Below are 10,256 nucleotides of genomic sequence, written 5' to 3'. Positions count from 1 at the left end.
GGCGCGCTCGATAAGGCGTCGTGCCCTTGATAGAGGGGCGCGTTGGAGACGATGACCCTATCTCGACGTCGGCGATTTCGCGTGCCGCCCTGGTGACAGGAGGACCGCGTTGGTGCCTTTAAAGCCGCAGCGCCAATTATTGTGTAATCGAGACCTCGTGGGGCACAGGCGTTCTCCGTCAGTAAAATGAAAAGGGGAGTACAGTGACGTAACCAAGGAGATATGGGGAACCACCCCCCCCTTCCCCACAATTTTTTTTTTCAAATTTACTGGCGTATATATACTCGCATACACACAAACGCACGAACGAACATACATAAAATATAGTTGAAGCCCCTCCCCCCCCCTCGAGCAAAAATATCTGGCATGCCCCTGGGAGGGGCGGAGGGGGAGGGGAAGAGGAGAGGGTGGTGAGCGTGTAACTGCGACCTCTGCCTCTTCATATCGTGGATAAGTCCGAAAGAGTGGACGAGGTTCATGTGGCGGTGTCGGTACACGAACGTTTACACGGACAGTATCTTTGAAAATGCAACAGCAAACATTAACATAAGAAACAGGGCTGGGTCAAACACATAAATGAATACAAATGCAAGATCCGCTCAATGGTGCTACGCGCAGGCCACGTGATCAATTCCCGACAGCGGGCACTTTTTTTTCTATGGAGGCGAAAGTTCTTTTAGGCCCGTGTGCTTACACTTAGGCATCATCATCATCATCATCAGCCTGACTACGTCCACTACAGGGCAAAGGCCTCTCCCATGTCCCGCCAATCGACCCGACCTCGTGCTTGAGATTTCTGCTGCCGCGTTATACTTGCGAACTTTTTAATCTCATCGGCCCACCTATGACTTTCCGTCTCGCCCTCACGCATTCGTCTATTCTGGGAATCCAGTCAGTTACCCTTAATGACCAGCGATTATCCTACCTACGCGCTACGTGTCCGGCCCATGTCCACTTCGCCCGCGATAGGGCCCGCCGGCTAGGCCTGTGGATAACCAAGTGGGAATAGTCGAGTGGACACGGGAGACACTCTTCCCTACGTCGGTAGCGGACCTCAATAAAGTTGCTTTCTCTCTTCACCTTGATTTCAAATATGATATTCTTAACCCCTGTTTGTTACCTGAGCCACCCCGCTCGCTCTCTTCCTGTCTCTCAATGCTACATCTATCATTTTCCTTTTCATCTCTAGCTGCGTCGTCCTCAATTTAAGCTGAACCCTCTTTGGGAACCTTCAGGTTTCTGCTCCGTAGGTAAGCACCGGCAAGATGAAGCTGTTATATACCTTCCTCTTGAGGGTCTTGGTAGATTACCATTCATGACTTGAGAATGCTTGCCGAATATGATCCTCCCCATCCTTGACTATTGCACATTACTTTGGTTTTATGCATATTAATTAACAAAGAGAACAAAAACAAAAAGAAAAAATGTATTCCGGAATACAAATACAGCAGTACAGGTACTGAAATACTTTTATCTATGTTGGGGATAGTCATACTCCGTACAGACATTTGTTATGTTCAGCATAATATCTAAAATGCGCAACGCATCAAGACTTGCAATTGAATTTATTCAATATTTTATCACCGTACTTTGAGTGCCATTAAGGCATTACAAAGGAGGCTTACACTGCACATAATTGTTATAACGACATATTTACAGATATCAGTTGCAATAAAAAAACTATGCTGTATGAGAGCAAGAGTATTGCCTGAACATGTGGAGCCGTAAATTGCCGCATTCAAGTAGTAATAATTCATGAAGGATTCATCAGAACACAAACTCATTTCGCGCAGACATTCAAGCACATTGTAGCCTAGAAACCCATTCAATACTGTTGTTCTACACATAACGCGAAAAAAGGTATCCACTCATAAACTTACATTGTCTTCCCCATTTTCATTGTAGCCCGCGGCACTCATTAATTGCTTTACTGGCTATATAAGCTCTTCATAGAAACCTTGCATAATGCTTCATTAAGAGGCTCAGCGAATTTCACTTAGTCATGTTGAACAGTTTTGCCGCACGGCCAGCTCAACGATGGCTTGTACAGCAAGAACAGTGGTTTTTGGTCGCACTGTTTTCATTGATAAGTAAGTACCGCTTCAGACTAGGCGACAATACTAGTTGTCATTAGAAAGTGTAGAACGTAAGCTTTCTAATGCAATACAATTCACATCGACTGGTGAGTGCAACAAGCGTAGTACACCAGAAAACACCGACTAATATGCGGAGTGGGTGCCGCCGGAGTTGGACCACCCGTTAAGGTTGCGAAATTGTAACGAGTACGTTACTAAGTTACTTTTAAAAAAATTAATGTACTGCCGCTAACGCCGTTACTAGTAACGCGTTATGGCCAACACCGGACGAACACAGCGGACGACAGCATGTGCCTCTGGCTAAAGACAGAAAGTAAAGATCCCGAATTTCCTTGCTGCCGTAATGGCGGCGCTTACTTCGGCGACCTTCTGGACTCGCTCTCTGGATTTCGTCCCCACCCGAGAGAGCTGGGAGGCTGCCCTGCTCGGTTGCTCGACCCTAGAAGACCAGCGTGCCCTAGTGGCCCGAGCGCGTGCTGCAGCAGAAGCCACAGGGGTCCCGGACTAGGGACTCCTCCTAGATTTTGTAAGGGGCCGGCCCTTAAAGCCGTCCCCAACTCTCTCCTGTCAACTGAGTGAATAAAGTTTACTACCTACTTCTGGATTTCGTGCCGACCGGTTGTGCCCCCGCGATCACCGACGACGGCGCAGTTCTGGCCGACTGGCTCGCCCTATACGCCATCTCCTGACGCCGACAACAGCTCTCGCTGAGTGGTGCCCCGTCCTCGGACTCCTGCGAACGTGTCCATCTTTCCTATCTTCTTCTTGCTTTTGTTTGTCGCTGTCTCTGCGCCACGCTCTCTCCTTCCTGCACTCTCTCTATCTCTGTACCTTTAATCCTACCCTTTTAATCCCTCTTTAGCCCCATCCCTCGTGAGCTATACTGTTGAGGTGTCGCACTGTGATGCAGACAGTTACGGGGCTCACTTTTGTCTTATTTTCTCTTTTAAGAATCACATGAGAAAGACGTTCTACTTAGTAGACAAGCGGTTCAAGCTATTTGGTTTCCAGTTTTGCTAAAGTGGCCTGGCGCGAAGCAGGAGGGGAACATATATATATGCAATGAGGACGAGCGCTTACTTCTAGTGTAGTGTTTCCTAGGAACATTGAAAAAGCAGGAAGAAGAACGAACAAAACAAGGAATGCCAAAGGAAACGCACCTCCTTCCAATCGCCGTGTGGCCACGCTGGCGTCTTCCAAAAATGTTTTGGAGAAAGAAGTATCGTTGTGGCTTCCACGAAAAGTTCCGGTGTTTCAAATGGGCGTCGCAAAAAATGAAAAAAAACGAGAAAAAAAGTAGTGGTCGTTCAATTGGTAAGAGGGAACACATTTAAAAAAACGACGCTGTTGGCGGGCGCCCATTGTGCATTATACAATACTCCTCACAACGAAAATATCACTACTGCTGGAATTCAAAATGGCAGTATAACATTGTTGGCAAGCTCAAGCAGGCAATCATTCAAACACATTCTAGCTCTGCCTGAAGGTTCACAATAAAGTGCGGGTAGCAAAGCGACTAGCTCGCTTTCCTGAAGGTAGGAGTCAGTTTCGCCCTCAGCAGAAATGTAGAAACGGTGGATGCATATCTCACCGCGGACTGCCAAGGTCACAGCAGAACAGATTTTTTTTTTTCCACATTGCAAACACGTCTCAGCTCACTTCGGAAAAAAAAAAAAAAAGTTGCGAGATATATCACGATACGGGCAATGCATCGTGAAAGTATTTCACTACTGAGATACAAACACATTTTTGAAAAGTGTCTCGATACATGAATACTGGTACTCAAAAGTATCTCTGAAATACTATCGCAATACCACGGCCGCTGGGTGAAAAAGCTATACTCTTGTATCACAATACTGCCCAGCCTTGCTTGTGGAGAACGGACATTAAGCTGATCGGCCTGTAATTTTTTCGAGCCATTGATGTCTCCTTTTATGGATTAAGATTATGTTGGCATTCTTCCAGGATTATCGTACCCTTCCCGTCAAGAGACACTTCGTATATGAGGGGGCCAGTTTTTCCAACACAATATCTCCGTCATCTTTCGACAGGTCCGTTGTTCGCTGTCGAAATTTCCGGAAGCCCTCCACTACGGCGTCTCTCGTAATAATGTGGTGGTTTTGTGACGCTGAACCCCAACAATTATTCTTAATTAAATAATGCATTACGCTGAAACAACATGCCAGATACGCAAGGGCGTTAAATATACACCGCACGGTAGCTATCAAGCGCGGAAATAAATGGTGTGATGAAAACGGAAGACGCGTAGTGAAGTTATGAAGCGTAGAAACTTGGACAAGTTGGTAGGACATAACTGAATGCAGGAACAGCGCAACCTAGAAGTAGTTACTTCGTAACTACGGAAGCGAAAAAAAACAAAGACAGAAAACAGCGCTCTTTTCTGTCCTTGTTTTTTTTTTTTCGCTACCGTAGTTAAGAAGTAACTACTTCTAGGTTGCGCTGTTCCTGCATTCAGTCACGTAGTGAAGTAAGATAATTAAATAAATAATTGTAACTAGCGATGCACTCGTGTCCAAACAAAGTTAGTAATAGTCGAGCTATTGGACTAGTGAACTTTCTTAAGGTACAGCGTACACTTGACTGGTACACAGTACACTCCAAGAAAAAAAAAATGCGTGACTGCTTTCGGGTAATCCCGACTTGCCCCCTACCATGGGCAGCAACAACGGGGGAGCACGGGGGATTGGGAAGAGGGGGGCGCAAGGTCTTCCCTTTATGGAATTTTTTTTTTTTCGCTTGGTTGCTAACCCTTTGCCCCGCAAGAAAATTTTCAAAACACGCCGCCATAATTTCGCATTTAGCCCCTCCGAGCTTTCCCTTCCTGAAGGAACTAGCTTATTGTGGGTGCCAACCCCCCCACCCCCCCGGTAGAAAAGTCCTGGCGCCGCGCCTGACGTTAATTGTTAGTACGGAGGGAGAAATATTCAAGAGGTGTAACTCCCGTTAGAACGGGCAACCGCAGGCGTCCAGATAGCGTCACATAAAATACAAAAATAACATGCTCCGACGAAGACATTTCAGGTGGCGGCGCAAAGCCGCAACCACAAAAAAAAAGAAAAAAAAAAGGCGGCGCTACCAGCCGAGCGAATTGGAACGCGCTCCACATCTCCGCTCCGTGACTGCGGCGGAATGCGAGCAAAGCGCGCGCGGCTGGTTCCCTCGGAAACCGAAACGGCGGCAATTCCCTTCTCTACCGCAAGACGCCGCTGCAGCATGATTTAATTGGCTGTACCCTTTAGATCGACTGCAGAATATGGCTGTACCCTTTAGATCGGGCGGTGGCGCTAGCCACCGCCCGATCTAAAGGGTACAGCCATATCCATCCATCCATTGGCCCTCCGGCATTGTGACGTTATCTGGTCGCCTCAAGGAGCGCAGTATCAACACAGAACACCTATACACTGGTATCGACTACTAAATGTTTCTTCCTCCGCGATTGTGGGTGACACGACTCTCAGACGAGAGTATAATGAGCCTCGAACCAGGGTTGACGCGCCTCTTTAAATTAGAGATTCGTGTATACGCGTCATGTCAGGACTACCCGAAAGGAGTCCCGCATACTCTTAGGGGACAGCACTAGTGATTGTTGCCGTAGGCGTGCGCTCGATGGGTGCAGGGGGAGGAGGGGGAGTTCCTGCCCTATGTGTTCACGCAGTAGGGTTTGTACCGTTCTTTGATAAAAAGCAGGGCTACGGTGACGCAAATTTCTGACGATATTGGCGGCCTAAAGACCCTTTTTTTGCAATTACAAAAAACATCTTATTTCCCATCTGTGCTTTCAAAACGCCAGGGACCAAAGGCAGGCTGCTCTGAGAAGCGCCTCTAAGCATTTTATTCTCTTTTTTTCATCCATTACGAAGCAAGTTGTCATTTGGACTCGATAGACAAACAGGAAAGGAGGGGGAAAAGGGCAGTGTCTGCTCCGTATACGTTTACGCAGTTGCACCTGTACCGTTTATACAAAAAATACCAGGGCTATGGTGACGCAGATTTCTGACGATAATGACGGCCTACAGCTCCTTTTGTTGCGTTTTCAAGAATTTCTCATTTCCCACTTGTGCTTACGGAAAGCCGAGGACCAAAGGCAGGCCGCTCTGAGAAGCACGTCTCCGCGTTTAATATTTGATGCTGCCTAAGGCTGACGAAGTATAAGACATTTTGGCAATTCTTTTCTCAAACCTCAGGTACAGAGTCAAACGATGATCTGACCGAATAGATTAAAAGAAGGGTACTTTCTTTGAATATAACCAAATGTTATACTCAAATTTCGCGCATTTCCCGCGCGCCATTGCATTCAACTTGTAGCGTATCACCAAGCCAGTCTAGTACACTGCGCATAAAAGCAATCAGATTAATATTTCAAAAATTGTAAACGTCTTCGCATTGTCATAAAACCAAGTGTCACAGAAGGCCGTGTGCGGGTGGTTTCACCCCAATTAGAATTTGCACAGCCTCCGATCATGGCCTCCGAGATAATAACGTTCAATTGCTACTAAGCCTCCTTGAATTTTTACATATGTTGTTGCAACAGCTAATTCAAGATACATCCTTCAAAAGCTTCGCTGTCTACCATCAAAAGGGTATTTAATTTCAATACGAAAATTATGACGTCATTTTGCGTTTTGACGAGCGAAAGCATGACCTTTGAAATTTGTTGGCACGACGGAAGCAGTCTCGGAGGTAGTTTTTGCGACGCGGACACCACCTATTTTGTTGGACACCAATCCTGACCGGCCGCTTGCTTGCGCCATCGACGGCCGGTTTCTCGTCTAGCCTGTCTGGCTCCATAGACAACGGCAAACCTTGATTGCCTGCAAGCATTCAAAAACAAGCACAAAAGAAGCGAAACAAGCGTTCCCTCACCACCGCTGCATCGGCCGCGTCTTGAGGGGACGCGCAGGGATCTGAGCTTTGTGTTTGTGTGTTTATTGCGGGGGTGAAAGCGTTACACTGAGAGTGCTTCCAGCCTGCCGACACAGCACGGTGATGTGGAGCGTATGCAGACATCGGACGTGCCACCATGGCTAGCGGCGCGAACGCCGCCGCCGCACCCTTCGGCTTTATCGCGGCGCTCGACCGCCGTGCTCGAGACAAGGCCTAGGCCTAATCGGGACCGTCGGTGCGCTTCTCGAACCCGCGACCTCCGGGGCCGTCATGGAGCAACCGATCCTCTGACTCCTGCGACATGTTTTCGGCCCGGGACGCGGCGGACTACAACTTGGATGTAGACGGCCATGAGATCGCGTCCAAGTGGAAGGGACTGCTGGTGGCGGCGCTCAAGAAGGTAAGCCACCGCGAGAAACCATCCCAAAACAGCTGTGCGGGGTGCAACCTTGTTTGGCACCCGAGTCCGGTCCCTGGGACTGGTTGCAAGCGCGCTGCTAAAAACTGTGCAACTAACAACGCGCCTGTCTACGGCATCCAGTGGAACCCGTTTCCTCGTTCACTGACAAGATGCAAAACAAATGGCTGTTGCTTGGCTTTTTATCTTGAGGCCCGTGTTAAACCAGCAAAATGGTCACACCTTGGAGATTCGGCGCTCGCGATAAGTTTTTTTTTTTTTTTCCTCTCGTGGCGACGTGTTGTTTGCACCTCATTGACCTTGTTTTCTAGTTGCGCTTGGCGCAGAATCATTGTCTTCGTTTGTTGCGTCACGCGCTATAGTGTAGCGATTGCGCGGGCACTACAGAAAGTGTTATCGGTTGGCGATGCTGACAGAATACGCCTTTAGGCCTCGCACGCACCTTATCTGGGTTCTATCAGCGCATATTCCGTGCGCGCAGATGCATCCTTCGGCATTGCACATGCAAAAAACAGCCGTTGCTTCGTGGGTTTCGAGCGGCGGCCGTGTGAATGCACTCGGGTCAGTTTGTGCGCTGCAACGCGATTTCGTTTGCAAGTGCGTTGTATGGCCTTCTGATTGCTCGGGTTTCGATAAGCGGTGGTTTCTGCCAGGAACTTGTTTCATATCGTTACGGCTAATGTTGGCTAGTGTTACCGCTTGTGGCCACTATGAGGGCCAGTTGTCCTTTTTTCGTAGCGGTTCCTTTACATCGGGTTCGTACAGTATGTAAACAACAGGTGCCATGTCTTGCCGCTTTCGTTTCAAGTTTTAACGTCTTATTTATGGCGCTGCGTTCCCACAACTTGCAGAGGAAAAACATTTATGCGTTATGCATTGGCGCAAAGTGGCAAAGTATGAAACGAAAAGTGTAGATTCCTGACATGACATTTTGCTTCAGCAGTGCAGTGGCACACCCTGAACCACCCCATTCGTTTCAATCGGTGCAGTTTTCTTGTGCTTTTTGTGCTGACATTGCCGGGTCTGTGCAAACGTGCTAAGTAAGAGTGCAGCATGCAATGCAGCACGCAGGCACATATACACTGTTTAAACTCCCCTCACTTGTCTATGCAATATTGGTACTGTTTACACCTCGCCTAAACAGGCTATATGGGCAGTTTGCCATCTCTCAAAGTTGCATGCATAGTATACGAACTGCACACTTTCTCTCGTGCTCTGGTGTGAAGGGTTTTGGAGTTTCGGAGTGGCAGAGGCCTCTCAAACGACCTCTCTGTTCGATTTTTGAGAAGTCTTGTGCTTTGGCTTGGCAATTTCAACATGAAAACTTATTTCGTACCTAAGGTTACTAGCCCTGTGCATGCTGTCAAAAGAAGAAGAAAAAGAAAGGGCAGGAAAAAAGACTATTCTTTCCCGGACTGCATAGTTATGGGCTTGTGGGAAAGTATGCAAGAAGTCCTTGCAGTGATCACGGAACGGCCGGTACTGATCTGTGCCTTGAGTTTGTGTGTACATTGTGCTCACAGTTCATACAAGTTGCCTCCAAGTGCATCTGTAGTGCTTAGTCGAACATACTGTTTCAAGTCGTGAGAGTGATGGCCGAGAGATACATTGTGGTGATGCTAATCGTACGAGCATTGGTACAGCGACTAGATTTTTTGTAGGTGTGTGCCGTAGAGCAGAGTATCCTATGTTGTGTTGTTAGTGCTGCTACTGGTGATTAACAGTTAATGCAGTTTAAATGCTTAAAACATAAGTTTTGTGCATTTAGTAAGAGAGGTATTAAGATAAATAATAGTAAGAGAGGTAATAAAGCCGCTTTGCCGCAGGTGAAAGCTCTGCCAGGTTGGGTTCAGGTTCCTCTCTTGACATGAATAAACATATAAGGTTGACAATTCTTCTTGAATTCTGCGTGTGATGGGGCCATAAAAAGAACCTAAAAAATAAATCGCTGTTCTAAAAAATGTGTGTATGTGTGCAATAATTGTATTCGTGTGACAGATGGGGTATGCTGTGAAACTGAAGGTATCTTATAAGGGCAAAAGGTGGCAATGTGGAAACTAGTGAATACATGCAGGCTCAAAGAATGAACTGCTGCCATGATTGCATGCCGTAAATTATATGCACCGACACCGTGCATCTCCCTATGTTAAAATTCTGCCTGAAATATGTTCCATTCCGTAGAGCTTGGTTTCCTTTAAACCTTCGTGTGCAGAATATCTGTCTTGAATAGTGACGGCAATTGCCCGCACACCTTGGTTTATACGCATACTTTCATTGAAGTGTTACTCTTAGGCAATTACTAGAGCTTGGCGAAATTTTTCACAACTTATTGTGACTGCTTTGACGCCGACAAGTTTGCTCGTTCACCTTTAAATACTTTGGCTCAAATGATTTTCGGCGAGTTTTGTGGAGTAATTTTTCCAGTTAATTCGCCTTGCAAAAAACAGAGGAGTGCTGTTGAAATGAGATGTTTGTGTGTAAGTTGGAAGTGGATGAAATGCAGTAGCATTTGTTTCTGGAGCTATCATGTGCTGCGATCACAGGTGTGATTAGCACATCTCACTTTTTCATATGGGTGCTTCTATTGCACTTCATACAAAGTAAAATACTGTGCTTATTAATAGTGCGGTGTGCAGGTTTATAAGTTATCTTCATGAACCTACGCTTGAGCATGCATTGCATGAACAGCAAAATTTCCACAAATATCCCTAAATAGTGTCGTTACTGACCCTTAACTAACAAATGGTGCATACTTAATATTCACAAAAGTGATTGTAATGTGTACAGAGTCATCCCCATCTAAGGTGATTGCCTCACTAGTATTCTGCGTCTCATCG

At 46.8% G+C, this 10,256-nt stretch overlaps 1 protein-coding gene across 1 annotated transcript in view; it reads left to right on the top strand.

Annotated features, from left to right (window-relative positions):
• Window positions 1-6,978: 6,978 nt before the first annotated feature.
• Window positions 6,979-10,256, top strand: part of LOC142765707 (son of sevenless homolog 2-like) — a 34,517-nt gene continuing 31,239 nt past the window's right edge. Inside the window, exon 1 of the mRNA XM_075867161.1 lies at window positions 6,979-7,401. Coding sequence (XP_075723276.1) covers window positions 7,303-7,401 — 99 coding nt within the window. The 5' untranslated portion in view covers window positions 6,979-7,302. The remainder of the gene's footprint in view (window positions 7,402-10,256) is intronic.

This window comes from Rhipicephalus microplus, chromosome 6, assembly GCF_043290135.1.
Source record: "Rhipicephalus microplus isolate Deutch F79 chromosome 6, USDA_Rmic, whole genome shotgun sequence".
Taxonomy (NCBI): Eukaryota; Metazoa; Arthropoda; class Arachnida; order Ixodida; family Ixodidae; genus Rhipicephalus; species Rhipicephalus microplus.
The sequence above is the reverse complement of the archived record's forward strand: the minus strand, read 5'-3'. Positions and strand labels throughout refer to the sequence as shown.